Consider the following 15,152-nt stretch of genomic DNA (forward strand, 5'->3'; position numbering starts at 1 on the left):
TTATTGTTGTGTTTATTTCAGCATCGCCTCTCTTTTCAGCATGGAGGGGCCGACATTTACATTACATTACATTACATTACATGTCATTTAGCTGACGCTTTTATCCAAAGCGACGTACAATAAGTGCATTCAACCATAGGGTACAAACTCAGGAGAACAAGAAACAAGAAAGTGCAATTTCCTCAAATAAGCCAATTTACAATTTGCTATAGATGAGTGACGTTACAAGTACAATTTAAGTGCTACAATTTGTTAGTCTTTAGTCGAGGTAGAGTCTGAAGAGGTGTGTCTTTAGTTTGCGGCGAAAGATGTGAAGGCTCTCTGCGGTCCTGATGTCTTCAGAGAGCTCGTTCCACCATTTCGGCGCAAGGACAGCGAAGAGTCGAGACCTAGTCGAGTGTTTTGCTCTCAGTGAGGGAGGGACGAGTAGTTTTGCAGATGCAGAGCGGAGAGTGCGGGTTGGGATGTAGGGTTTCACCATGTCCTGGATGTAAGCTGGACCCGATCCATTCACAGCATGGTAAGTGAGCACCAGTGTTTTGAACTGGATGCGGGCGGCCACCGGTAGCCAGTGAAGAGAGCGGAGGAGTGGAGTAGTGTGGGAGAATTTCGGAAGGTTGAAGACCAGTCGAGCTGCTGCATTCTGAATGAGCTGCAGAGGTCGAATGGCGGTGGCAGGGAGACCTGCCAGGAGGGAGGGAATTCCCTCAAAACAAGGTTAGGTGCTTCTCAGCAGATCATTATAAAATGATCGTGGCCATGTTTTCTGTTTTACAGAATGTAATTAGCATTGAATTATAAAGTGCTACCCGACCATTGTTCATATTGTCCTTGTTTCAAAGTCACTAGTGATCTGTGAGTTACATACCATTGGGCCTCATGCAAAGGGAGAATAAAGATTACATTTGAAACATAAGGGGGGCTTTAGAATAATCAGTTAATCATTTTTTTCATTTTAATTTCATTAGAAAATACAAGCATCATGCATTTATGCAGGAAAACATTTCAACAGTAATAAGGTCAGTACACATTAAATAATCTCATTGTGCACCGACAACACATGTTTAATATTGCATTATTCCAAAGCATACATAATGTCTAAGAAAATGCTATTTTACACTAGAAACAGTGCAAAGCATGAATTCAGTTTGATTTAAAGTTGTGTGTAATAGTACAGTGATGAACTCAGTCAAACTGCATGAACCTAATTTGGCCACTGGTAGGCAGACAAACTCCCAAACAAGATGATTTACAAAATAACCTGGTTGTGTGTCCGTCGTAGTTCACACCATCTGCACAAAGTTCAGCATTTAAATCCCAAATGGAGGAATTTCAGTTACTACTACGTCAGATAAAGTTGATAACTATTTCCGTTTTTATTCAAGTGGCGGGTTGTAGAAGCGGGTTGGATTCACGGAGGGAATTAGCCGGTCGAGAGGTGCACAAAGTTGTGGAGGAAAATACGGGACAAATGTGTCCGATGAAAAGCAGCAGTGGCGATGCGCGGGGCAATAAAGTCTATGATAAATAAACAAACAACAAAAACACGTCACTCCGCCTGTTGTTCTGGCGGTGAATTGCTCTGCAACACACGCAAGACTTTTGGAAGCATGAATTGAAACGAGTGCGTCGACGCAACGACGCAGACGCAAACGCAGAAGCACGCGCCAGCTTTCAGTTACTAGCGTAGAGGGGGGGGGGGCTTGTTGTTATGGTGACAGATTGAAGCCATTACATTACTTCAGCTCCATCGGCATCTTCACGACGCGAAGGCAGGGACGCTGGTAGGAGGAGGAGGGGTCAGGAGGGTGGGTGGTGGGATGGGATGGGGGGGGGGGGGGTGGATGCCTTTGCAGCGGGGGGACCAAGGGGGATGCCAACGTTAGCCGGGGACGAAACGCGGACCGGGTAGGACGGACGGAACGTTTGAACGGCGATTTGGCGACATTTAAACCGCCGGTTTGCGGTGGACGCGGCGCGTGCGGAGACGTTAGACGTTCACGACTAAACAGCACGTACGGCACCATTTGGACGATGCGCTCGAGCGAGACCGTCTCCAAATGCGTGTGCCGGGCGGCCGCCAGCGTTTGACTGACATACATCTGGGGTTTTCTGTTGAAGGTTGGTCCCCCGCAGCCCCCGGTAGCGATGGAAGGAGCCGTTTTGCCGCCCCGTCTGGACGAATTCATGCGGAGCGCACTCGTCACTTGGGTGAGTGTTGCAGAAGGCTGTGGTTTGCCTTCAGACGTTGTGAAACTGACCTGTCATCCTGTGAATTATTTCAGGTGAGGAGGACATTCGTGCCACTAGATGGGGACATGAACTTTGACTTCTCTGTACTACTGGACGGAGTCTTTTTGAACGATGTCATGACACAAATGTGAGTCACTTCGTGCCACATTGCTCTGTTTTTGAAGCTTCTCTTGCATTTTTCACATGTATAATTCAGGTTTTGTAGTAGTCTCCAGATGGTTATTCACACTAGTACCCTGTATTTAAAGCTGCACTGTCACATACTTGAATAATACTTGATGGGGGGTGAAGATGAAGTAGATAGTAGTTCAAGTACTAGAGCTTAATCATCCTTATTACGCTTTGTTGAGTTTTTTCATCTTCTCCCTTTGTGGCGTCTATAGCAGCCATTGGTACAGTATCCAGCGTCTGTTAACATACTTATCCAGCGAGCAACAGTAGTGGCTTTGTCACTCTTCAGTGATAAGGGGTATCTTTGTCGTCAGCAGAAGTCTTAAAATTCAACTTCTCCATTACTTAGAAGTAACGTTGAACATTAAAGACACTGAGGGACTTCACCTGAAACAGACATGAGGTTCATCATACTGTCAAGACGCTTCTTTAAGAGGTTATGATTTTGGTGCCTTATGTTCTGGGGGAATTAACTTCCCCCTTAATAACAAACATGAACTGATGGTCCTCTGTCAGCTCACAATGAGACACAAACTGCTGTAAACTGACATGTTGCTTCAGTTCGTTTTTTCGGATGACACATCGATGGTAGAATGGAATTCAAGAGTTGCTAAGCAACGTTTAAAAAACTTAAAGACCTGATCACCCAATGCACGTGTGGATAATGATGTCTAGCCACCTCAAGTCCACAGTATGCATTCATCCCATTTATCCCCCAGCGGCACAATAACCAGCTCTAAGTGCATAACAATGCTGTGCCGAGGGGAGGGTTAAGAGGCGGGATAATCTCCCGGATTGGGAGACCCTCTGGGATTATGGCCTTGTTGCTGGTGTTTAGTGGCACTGGGACACAGATGGGAAGGGACGGGAAGGGAGATGTCACAAAAAAAAAAACAGCACAGCGACGGAGGAAAGCCTATAAAAACCATGTGATGTACTCTGCGGCGAGACAGCATCTATATCTCTCTTTCATCCATTAGTTCAAATCAGGTTTGGTTTCCTTTCCTGGGTAACAGGGTGAGGTCTGCCCCCATACAAGTTGCATTGCCCTAGCCAACAGCTGAAGAATCCAGCTAAAGAGTTCCCTTTGGGTGAACAGCTTCATGCCACCCTATTTGGCTCAGGCCGTGTGGTTTGTTGGCTGAAAGGAGTGACGTCAGGAGGCTAAAGTTAGAGATGAATAGAGACCTCATACATGTTTTCATGTCGATCCCTGAGCCAAGACTTTCACCAGCTTGCAGCTTCTCACTCAGTTCCACACACAACGCTTTATTTGTTTGTTTGTTCGTGAACAGCAGAAATGTCAAGTAAACTTTCTTTATGTCGTGTCCCGCTTTCAGAAATCCCTCAGCTACACCTGCAAAGAAAGTGAGCAGGGATCCGAGTCAGAGGACGCAGAACCTGAACGTTCTCGTCCAGCGAATCAAAACATATTACCACGTGAGTTCAGAATGTTTCCTCCTGTTGTTTCTCATCTACATCTTATATAATGTCTCCAAACCGGCGACTAAGCTTTCCCCGGGATTATTGCATCTGAACATTGGATTTTTCAACTCTTCTTACATTTTTGTGTCATCCATCACGTGCACACGGGCTCACGCACGCGCAGATAGTTGGTACCACTTGTGTCACGGCAGATCATTGGGTTCCTCTTAAGATGCATGCCATGTACACATGTGTGTAATCAGCAGAGGAGCGAGGGCCCGGTCAGAGCCACAGACAGAGCTTTAGAGCGACACATGAAGCCACACGAGATTCACGGACGGACGCTGATGTTGGATCTTGGATTTGCTGTCTGTGTCAGAGTAATTAAGTAACATTCCAGATGAGCTTTCTCTTGCTGAGAGCACGGGAAAAGTAATTTGACTGAGGATGCTACGATCAAGTGCCTCAGATCAGCCCTGCAAAAGAACAAATAAACCAATAGATTAACAGCGTATGTGAAATCATTATGATATGATACCATTATATTTTACTCTTTCTGAACTTAAGGTTTGGTCATTTCTAGTTAATTTTAACTTTAACTTTATTCTCTTATCTTAAATTAACCCATAGCCTTATTCTACTAACCCATGGCGTTAGCATTTTATTTTATTTTAATACTCGTGCACTGCTGTCTCGTTGTCTATTGTCATACTGTTACGCACCAACCGCCAAGTCAAATTCCTTGTATGTATGACATATTTTGGCAATAAATGTTTCCCGATTCCTGATTCCTGATTAGGATGATCTGAGCCAAAGAAACATCAGTATTCATTTAAACCTGCGACAGACTGCAGCTTTTTATTAATGCTCCTATTAAAATAACTATTTCATGCAGACTGCAGTCTGTGATCAGCTCTTTCAGCAGCAAAGCTAATATTTTAACGTCACCATGTTATTTTAATTTTTCAGCACACAAACACTTTGTAATTTGGCTCTAGTAAACTGTGGGTCTCCTTGCGTACAGGAATCAACGACAGATTCCTGAACTTTATGAGGTGTGAGCCTCGCTTCACTTTATTAGGTTGACCGAACACTGCAGCAGGGAAACTGTCATCAACCCATTCAGGGGGCTCCTCCATTTGTTGCCTGTGTTTCTATACGTGTATTTAGGCAGTTGCTATGTGCTGTACACACATACGTCCCTGTGCATTCAAGCACTTTGGCTCAACCGCGAGATGTGTTTGTATTCAGTCCTCGTTTTAGTTTGGCTTGAAATGTACTCATCTTCCCTTCTGCTCCCTCATCGCTCGCTGTTTCTCTCTTTTTTCAGGATAACCTGAGACAATTTATCATGATTCCTTTGCCGTACCTTCCTTTGCCAAACGTGTTGCTGCTTGGCAGGACTCCTTACTGTGGTATGAAGCACTGCATTGATTTCCAGTAACAGACCTAAAATAAAGCAATGCGTAATATAGACTATTTTATAGTGTATTTGGCTAAATGATGTATCTATAATTTGAAAAAACAATTAAAGCAGCTCATTTAATACAACTAAAGTGGACCACTAGCAATAATGTAGTTAAATGCATTAAGAAAATGTTAACATCTGAACAATATGAAAGTTATGACAATCTATCTAATCTAATTAGCGAACAAATCAAATCACTTAGCAACTTCCACTAAAAAGGGCTCGTGAAACAGTTTTCTGATCACTTTTATAATAAATTGCCTTCTATGAGTCTGATAAGCACATTGCTTTGTGATGTAAAGCCACCCAAATTCACCAGCAAGCAGTTCACTAAATCCAAGGCAGCAGAACTTAGTATACTTCAATCTGTTATTGTATTTTTTTTTCAAGCCTTTTTTTCCCTCTTAACAGAACAAAGTCCGGAGGAAATGAATAAGCTTTTAATGCTTCTGTTGGGATGTGCAGTTCAGGTAAACGCTATCTGATCAGAAATCTGGAAAAAGACAAGACTGCATAAGGTGTGGAGATCTAAACTGTTACTACTTTTTCATTTTCAGTGTGAGGAAAAAGAGGAATACATTGAGAGGATCCAGACACTTGACTTTGAAACAAAAGCTGCCATAGCTGCACACATTCATGAGGTATGTGCCCGCATGCGAGATTAATATGGAGTCCCACATCGATGTTATTCAGAAAATTCTGTGTAGTTGTGCGTCTGTCTGGTACAAAAAAGAATTTTATAGATACGTAGTCATTGTTGTTAGTACGAGAAATTCTTGAAAGTTGTAATAATTTATTCAGAGGTGAAAGACAAAACTGTCACTGTCATTTTGTAGCTGCACAGGGAAGATCCTTGTGCCAAACTTGTATTTGCTCTGATCATTCCTCTTCTCTTCCTTTACCAGGTGACCCACAGTCAGGAGTACGTGCTGGATATGCAGTGGTTTGAGTCCAGCGACGTTCACCCGACTGACTTTGAGGTCGCAGCGAGGAACCTGGCCACGCACCTGCAACGTGTGCTGGACCAGGGGGACACCCATCTGGAGGTATATTTGTCATATTTTCTAAATTATTGTTTAATAGTTTTTTTTATGTGTGGGAATCAAAAAATATACAAAGTTTAACATATTGTTGATATGCTAGAAAGTGTTCATCATAATAAGACATGTGGATAGTGAAACAGTTCATACTGTGAGTGCACTGGGTGCTGAATTAAATACTAATCTATAACCGGTCCGCTTGCAGACTATAGCGCAGCTCATGCAGGAAAAGGAAGGTGTGGTTAGTCTGCTCAACAGCCCCTCCAGCCCGCAGTCTGGCAGCTACTCCCCCAGCATGCAGCAGCAGACAGGTACTCAACAACACCTGTCTGTGGAGCTGGCCGACTCTAAGGCCAAGATCAGACGACTTCGACAAGAACTGTGAGTACCAGACACCTCCTCCACTGAGTAGTGCATTCTCGTTAAACAAAAAAAATAGAATGTGGGGGCTAAATTTTTAACATATAATTTAAACAATCAAAAAATGTCAGTTTACTAGTGGACAGCTATGAAATCATCAGGAAAACAGTGGTTCTGAGACGCAAACCGCATGGGATCCAAAAGAGGAACCGGTTGTCCATTTCTATACGAAACGAGTGTTGATCATTGATGCTGTCCGCTTCAGGATCCATCCATCCATCCGTTGTCAAACCACTTATCCTGCACACAGGGTTGCAGGGGGGCTGGAGTCCATCCCAGCCAACTTCAGGCGATAGACAGGGTACATCCTGGATTGGTCGCCAGCCAATCGCAGGGCCAACACAGAGACATATAACCATCCACACTCACATTCACACATCTACGGGCAATTTAAAGTCCCCAATTAACCTGATCCCCAGAGCATGTCTTTGGACTGTGGGAGGAAGCCAGAGAACCCGGAGAGAACCCACGTAGACACAGGGAGAACATGCAGACTCCACACAGAAAGGCCACTGGGCGGAATCAAACCCAGGACCTTCTTGCTGTGAGGCAACAGTGCTAACCACCACGCCACCGTGCCGCCCTGTCTGCTTCAGGATGTGTGTTGGTAAAGAGTTCGCCCGTCCTCTTGGAAACTTCCAATAGCGAGAGAATAAAAGGCAGAGAGAAAGATACTACAGGATAAGAGATGCCCCTGGGAGTTTGGCCCACATTCCTGCCTGCTCGGCAGGTTCTATGGCTGTGCACCAGCACTGACCCACATTATGGCTCAGCATTTCAGCCAACACTGCATGTACACACACACACACACACACACTAATCCCGATCCCATCAAGATCTCAGCTCCATCATTGCTCTCCATCCCATTTACTCGGCTGTATTGTCCTTTCTCCTTTCTTGTTGGGATGCTCAGATTCGACATACTGCTGACGCTGAGCAAACACAATGTCACTCAAAGCAGCATGTATGGCCTTGGACGGTTCTCTCATGTGTATAGTACTTAGCTAAACCTGCGTCAGCATGGCCGCAACATGTGAGAAATGAAAAAAATGGGGCTTAAGAAGGTTACGTTGGAAGCTTGACTTTGGAATCAAGTCAAGTGAATATGCGAAACACAATATGCCATAGTGGTATTTGTATATGGTCATTTAGAGTATTTGGTGGGAGGAAAGTAGTTCACTCTAACCAGCCGGCCTGCTTGTCTTTCTGCACCGCCCATCTGACCCCACTAGAGAGGAGAAGAGTGAGCAGATGCTGGACTGCAGACATGAGCTGGAGAACATGGAGGTTTGTAATTAGAAAAGAAAAAGAATGCATCCTTCTGAGGATGACACACAGTAAGCTTTGGTTTGCTCAGCAGATTATTGCACTCCATACTTTTCTGCAGAGCAGTGCTTAATGACAGCGAATTTAAACCTCTGAACTCAGAGATACACGCAAAGCTTATATGGATTTGTATTCCCTGCTTTAGCCTTGTGGCTGGCCAACAGGGTGGTTTTGGCAGCAATTTTAATCTTTAGACAGAAGCAGTCGTCTTGTTTTAGTCATTTTTATCTTTCATAGTTTTGGTCTATTTTTAGTCGACGTTGACCCAAATGTTGAAGTCCAATTTTAGTTGGTGAAAGGTCTTACACATTTAGTTTACTATGATTCAAAATGTGTTCTCTCTCTTTTTAAACTATTCCAGCCATTTGTCAAATGTCCCTTTACATTACTTACATTACTATTTCAAATAATTTTCAAAATAATACATTTGTCATTTCCACATACAACTTTAGTTAAAGAGGTTAAATTTACAATACAGCTTTGTCTCTATGGCCATTTCAAGCAAAAATACTATTTTCACCGGGAATTATTAGATGATTGGTCTAAAATCGAAGATCCGTGCAGCGTTGATAATAAATAATAGTTGTAAGCCGTCGATGACTTATGTTTAGACACTTAACATAACTAGACGAGAAAGAACGATGCAGAGCTCCTTAATTCTTTGCTTTAAATCGTGCATCCGTCTTAACCTTCACCAGAACTCCCAACTGCTGGTAGACGCCCGCGCAGCGCACACGTACCGGGACGAGCTGGACGCCCTCAGAGAGAGAGCCATGAAGGCAGACAAGCTGGAGAGCGAAGTGGGACGCTACAGAGAACAACCCAAGATGGAGGTCTGCAAAGCCAAAGTGGAGGTGATTGTTGTTTTACTAATTCATTTTGTGATAATGACTTTTGATTATTCATGTTTTTGAATCAAGCGGAAATCGGACGTTAATTGTTTTTTTGGTGGGGTGGCGGGGGATCCATGTGTACGTCAGGAGTTAAAGGAGGATAACAGAGTGCTACAGGAGACCAAGGAGGTGCTGGAGGATCAGTTGGCAGGCTGGAGAGCAAGCTCCAATAGAATACACCATCTGGAGAAGCACAGTCTGCTGCTGGAAGCCAGGGTCCATGACATGGAGCAGGTCAGACATCTGCACACGGGGGGATCAGTGGCATTATTAAACAAAACATAAAAAAATATGTTGTTATTGTATGTTCTCATGTCTCTGCTGATACTGTATCCCCCTCTTCAGGAGAGGGAGGCGGAGCGAAAGCGCACTGAGGAGCTGCAGGACGAGAACCTGGCTCTGTCTTTGGCTCAAAGGAGGTTAATGGAGGAGTCCCAGCACCTGGGCTGGGAGTTAGACCAGCTTACCAAGACCACTGAGAGCTCTCAGGGTAAGAGCTGCTGATATACTTTATTATTTATTAGAAGTTCTTATTTACTATAAAGATGTTTTCTCTGAGTCAGAAATATTAAAGGTTTATGTTTCTGCATGCAGTTTTGGATATATGGTGAAATGAACACTGCCACAGATCCCATTGCTATAGAGTCAGCTAGCTGTGCACAGATATGATGAAGATATCAAAAAGCCTGTCTAATGGCACTTACAACTCGCCTTTCATCTCAAAACGTCTGTCTCACGTCTTCACCCCCTTCAGTTCATTGCCACCATGTGTTTGTCTAAAGGCCACCAGACTCTGAGCGACGAGGTGAGTGAGAGGACCTGCAGTCGCATGCTGAAGCTGGAGAAGGAGAACCAAAGTCTCTCAAAGACCATAGAGGAACTGAGAGCTGCCTCCATTAACAATAACACACGGACGAAACATGGCCACCGCCTTGAGCGTGATGTCTTCCAGGAGACCTGTAGCATCGGCAACCTTAACTTAGGGGAACCCACAAACTGTCATCAGCTATTCCCTGCAGAAGATCTGGAGCAAGTCCAGAGTGAAATCCTCCTCACAGAAAATCCAGACCTTCTTGCGCGGGTGAAAGGACAGCTAGAGGACGTGGACCAAGGAGACCATTCAAAAGAAGGGATGTCTGATCTGAAGGTCTTAGAAAACAATCACAATAGGCGCCATTGTTTTGTTGGGTCGCGTGATCACTCCCCGGGCTCAAAGGACTGCAGTCCCTGCCATGACAGCATCTTCAAAGGTCTGCCAACACATTCCTCCTATGCCAGAAAGCACACACAACTGGAGGCCAAGTGCAGGGCCTTGGACCCAGTTAACCAACATCAACAGACTTCCCTCGATAACACTGGTAGGTTCTGTTGCTCGAACATCACAAATCAAACTAAAAGATTCAGTAATGCAAGCGTAAAACCCACCCTCCGTCTCCATAGAGAGGACAGTTCAGCGTCTAGAGGAAGAGGTTCAGGAGCTGGAGGCAGAGAACCAGATTCCGCAGGCCAATTTTGAAGAAATTCGGATCTCCGCGCGGCGCCTGGAGCAACTGGAAACAGATAAGCAAAGTCTGGAGCAGGAAACCACAACCTTCGAGCGGGAAAAGAGGCATCTAGAGAAAGAGAATCGGGGTCTTCGTGAAAGCCAGGAGGCCACCAAGGAACTGCTGAAGCTCAAAGACCGTCTCATTGAAGTGGAGAGGAATGTAAGTGGTCGGCTCATACAGTGAACAACTTATAAAATAGCAGTACTGGATGTTAAACCACACCAGCGCTTTTGACTTTAGTTTATGCTACTGGAACAAACAATGTGCTGAAGGCATATCTGCATGTCACATTTTGGAATAATACCATCCTCTCCTCTTCTCCAGAATGCCACACTTGAGGCAGAGCGCCAGGCAATGCAGGCCCAGCTGAGGCAGCTGGAAAATCAGTCCGACAGTCAGCAGGAGAACAACACAGCCCTGCAGACACTCAACGCAAACCTGCAGGTGCAGTAACAGTGTAACACGCCCTATTCTCTGTGCTACCCGTAACGTCCACACATAAGTATATTCGCACATCTGCAATAGTATACAAGGACGCGGACGACACACACTGAAATATTACACAATAACTCCTAATGCTTTCTTCTCCAGGTGGAGAAATACACACTGTACTCACAGAGTGCTTCCCTCATGGCCCAGAATGCTCAGCTGCAGCAGCAGCAGTCAGGAACAGAAAGCGAGCGGGACAATGCCACGCGGGAACGCGAGGAGCTGCGCGCTGTTCAGGAGCAGCTGTTAAGAGATAACAAGCTGCTGGAGGAGCTGCATAAATGGCAGACCATGGATTACGCGGCCCTGATAGACAAGCATGACTGTTTGAAAAAAGCCCATTGTGCGCTGACGCTGGAGTATCGTACCATGCAGGAGAGGTAGGGGAGACGCACGATGATCACGCCACGTTGCTGGAGTTTCCTGCTGATTCATTGTGCATGTGTTCATTGGCGGTGTTCCGTAGCTACAATAGCCTGTTGCAGCAACGGACCAATCTAGAAGATCTGGAGAAAGATCTGAAGGAGGAGCAGATGAGGATGGCGTTGGAGAAAGAGCAGAATAGGACCACCGCTGCTGAGTGCTGCAGGCTCCGCGATGAGAAGGACCGGTGAGGAGAAGGCATTACATGTTCAGTGCCCTCCAATGCACGCTCACAGGGAAGAACGAGCTAGATGGTATCACGTACATCTCTTTTTTTAAGGCTGAACCTCACGTACCGTCAGCTTGTTAACGACAAGGAGTCACTGACGGCCGATCACAAAGAGCTGAAGAGCCAGCTGAAGGGCAACCTGGAGGAAAAGAGTTGCCTCCTGCTCGGCCAGATCGAGACCCCCTTGCTACAGAACCGAACCCTGCTGGAGCAGACTATGGAGAGCAAGGATCTGTTTGACGTTGAAGAGCGACAGTATATGTAAGCAAAAAGGGACAAGACCATGACAAAATAATGTCGTATTAAGGAGCGCCTTATGTGTTCATCTACAGCAGGGGTGCTCACACTTTTTCAGCATGGGAGCTACTTTTGAAATGACCAAGTCAAAATGATCTACCCATTATATTTATTGAGAAATATATTGAGGATTCTTACAACTTATGTTGATGTATAACCACATATGTTGCACAACACAACATAATTCAGAACTGAACAGACTGAACAACATAATTATGTACATTTTTTGCCATCACCTGAGCTATTTTCCATGAAAATGCCGCTCCACATTTCCCTTCTTTGGTATTGCGACTGGCAGACGAGAAAAAAGCACTTTGAAAATGTCATCGTGAAAAAAAAGTCCTCCTCCCATTCCGTATGAAAGTGATAGGTTTTTTTCTTTTTACTTGGTCCAGCTCCCCCACTCATTTTTATACCCTATCTTACGTTTAAGAGGAAAAAAACGAGCGAAAAATTAGGATGTAACTAACGACTAGGTTGTTAGCTTTGCAGCGCTCAGGGGCGTTGTTTGAACACGCACAGTGAATCTGACTGGTTGTCCTGTGTATCAATCAAGTGACGGGATGGCTGATAGGCTGACGTCTAGTTTTTTTATTCAAAACAACTTAACTTTATTTGTATAGCGTCAGATAATGACAATGTCACCTCACCTTGTCATGCGATCTACCAATAGTACCTTGGAGATCGACTGGTAGATCGCGATCGACGTATTGAGCACCCCTGATCTACAGCGTGTTACAGTTATTTTTAAATTATCTAACATATTAAATTGTTTGATCACACTAATCAACAGCTGGCACAGAATTATAAACTGCAAATCTTTCTATCTGCCCATCGTCCTATTCAGTGACAAGCTTAATGATTTGAGGAGACAGAATGAGAGGCTGGAAGAAAAGATAATGGAAAAGTACAAGTTTTATGAGCCATCGCCTCCACGTCGGTAAGATGCATGAAATAGTAACAACGATTCTTTTTTAATCATTTTTATAATGAAATGATTGTGACAAGCCACATTTCTGTTTTCACATTCAGCCCGTTATACATTTTCATCACTATGAGACATTTAACTAACCGTCACAAGTTTAGTTATGTCATTTTCGGCTCACATTTATAACAGTTCATAGACATAGTTATTTAATCGATCAAGAGATGTTGCAGTCAGTAATACATTGAGCTTCATAGTCTATTGTACCTCTGTTCAGTCAGACATGTTTTTCCTCGTGATAATTGCTTCACCTTTGCTCGATTGGTGGTTGAGTGATGGCTTCTTTTGAATCTGCCCTTCTACAGACGTGGAAACTGGTTTGCTTTAAAAATGAAGAAGTTGATTAAGTGGAATAGCCATGAGCATGGACCCGACCGCCCACCGACCCCCACGCACTCAGGCGTCGCTGAGCTGCACCTCTCCAACTCCTCCATCGGCGCTGACGCCTCTGGGCCTCGGGCGCCACCTCAGCAGGTGATGCCGTCTCACCCCAACGTAACAGCAGTGAGTAGGACCCTTCTTGAATTCACCAGATCCTCTCCCATTGACTTGGCAGGATCGGACACAGTTCACTTCCTTCAGCCAGGATCAGGAAGTAAGACCAGCGTCAGAGGCAGGGCCCAGTGGCCATTCAGGAGTGTCTTCATGTAGAATCACGTCCACAGCCAGAGGAAAGAGCGACGACAGCCACAGCAGTTACATCAACACATAAAGTTCCATTTGAAGAACAGAGAGTTTTGATAGAATATCCCCCTTCACCTGCCCAGAACTCAAATGAATGTTTTTGAATGTAAAACTGTGCAATAAATATTGAAATAATACAGCTATGCTGTGTTTAAAAAGCATATGTGGGTGTGAAGAGTCCTCTATGTCTTCCCATGTCTTTCTTGGATCCTAATGTGTTTCTTCACTCCTGCCTTCTGTCTTCCCCCTTGCCTACTTATCTTCTCTCCCTCTCTCTGCTTGCATCCATCCCTTTGTCTACCTCCCATGTGGCTGCACTTTGCTGTTAAATAGCCACCAAAATGTTTCCCCGTATGAGGAACAGGCTGAAGGACAGAAAAAAAGTCAAGTCCCTCTTCCAGCGTTCTATGTGTAAGAAAGACTGTGGTCCGGTGTCTACCCTCATCTTGACTGTAGCCGTTTATTTAACTGCTAATGTGATTATGCTAAGTATATTTATGCTTTATAATTTCCACTATTACATAACATAACACCAAAGTAACCTTGGAGTGAGTAGGATTCATCATTGTCAGTAATTATCCATCCTAACAGGTGTAACATCTGCTGTCATATGGAGCAATATGTCCATTCATTTCATCCTCATTTGTTGATATTTGAAGATAATCTAAGGTCATTTATCAGAAGTCAAAGAAATGGTGCATTGCAGGAGGACGCTGGTGTTGCATGAGCTCTGTCCTACCATGACCTAGCTTCACTAACAGTACAACACCACGCTTCAAGCAACACACCCCTACCTCCCTGACCAGTTCACCTGTCCATCCCTCTCCCTCCGTCACCCACTTCTTCCACTCCTTGGTACAACAACGCAGCCCTGAGCAGCCTGGCGTACCCTTCGGCCGTGTTCAAGGAGGAGCGTTGGGCAGACGGCCCAGCGCGGTTGGAAGGGTCAGGGGCTGTTGAGGAGGACAGGAAGAACGCATTGTCCTCATCTCTTACCACATCCATCTTATCCATCCTCCACCTTAATGTTCCTACCACTCTACCATCCGGCCACATCACCATCACTTCCACTGACACCACCGACAGGGTTCCAGATGTTTCTGACCTTTGGGTGACAGGTAGAGGCCACCGTTATGATGATGTCATCGTCATTATTTAGATGATAGAAAAGATAGCGCTCTTTTGGGCTTTTTCGTTTTCCAACATGAAAATAAAGTGGTGAAAAAGTGTCATTTGCTTATTAACATTCACTGATTTCTCATTTAATGCCCCACAGACAAGGATGCAAATGATGGCGCTGTGCCATCTGGATCTGAGGACAACGGCGAGCTGCAAAATCACGGTAAAGCCCCGTGGATACACGTTGAGAGGATTCATCAAGCATACAGATGTATTACCAGCTCGGGAATTAGAGGAAATCCATCAAATTGCAATCATGACCTTGTTTTCATATTAATCTCCGGACAGAGGCCAACAACTGTTTTAGAAAGACTTTCCTCTGC

At 44.7% G+C, this 15,152-nt stretch overlaps 1 protein-coding gene across 11 annotated transcripts in view; it reads left to right on the forward strand.

Moving 5' to 3' along the window:
• The first annotated feature begins 1,654 nt into the window (after positions 1 to 1,654).
• The window catches only part of LOC144383300 (uncharacterized), a 37,637-nt gene continuing 24,139 nt past the window's right edge, over positions 1,655 to 15,152 (forward strand). The window contains exons 1-22 of one of the 11 annotated variants that reach the window (XM_078080357.1): positions 1,655 to 1,784; positions 2,122 to 2,211; positions 2,286 to 2,380; positions 3,765 to 3,864; positions 5,180 to 5,264; positions 5,729 to 5,787; positions 5,875 to 5,958; positions 6,223 to 6,363; positions 6,563 to 6,738; positions 8,010 to 8,064; positions 8,802 to 8,957; positions 9,084 to 9,230; positions 9,342 to 9,486; positions 9,779 to 10,354; positions 10,437 to 10,702; positions 10,868 to 10,987; positions 11,135 to 11,412; positions 11,499 to 11,642; positions 11,736 to 11,945; positions 12,829 to 12,921; positions 13,272 to 13,470; positions 14,927 to 14,992. In XM_078080357.1, coding sequence (XP_077936483.1) covers positions 2,149 to 2,211; positions 2,286 to 2,380; positions 3,765 to 3,864; positions 5,180 to 5,264; positions 5,729 to 5,787; positions 5,875 to 5,958; positions 6,223 to 6,363; positions 6,563 to 6,738; positions 8,010 to 8,064; positions 8,802 to 8,957; positions 9,084 to 9,230; positions 9,342 to 9,486; positions 9,779 to 10,354; positions 10,437 to 10,702; positions 10,868 to 10,987; positions 11,135 to 11,412; positions 11,499 to 11,642; positions 11,736 to 11,945; positions 12,829 to 12,921; positions 13,272 to 13,470; positions 14,927 to 14,992 — 3,258 coding nt within the window. In that variant the 5' untranslated portion in view covers positions 1,655 to 1,784; positions 2,122 to 2,148. The other 10 variants (XM_078080354.1, XM_078080356.1, XM_078080355.1 and 7 more) reach the window with 10 other exon arrangements.

This window comes from Gasterosteus aculeatus, chromosome 9, assembly GCF_964276395.1.
Source record: "Gasterosteus aculeatus chromosome 9, fGasAcu3.hap1.1, whole genome shotgun sequence".
NCBI classification, from domain to species: Eukaryota; Metazoa; Chordata; class Actinopteri; order Perciformes; family Gasterosteidae; genus Gasterosteus; species Gasterosteus aculeatus.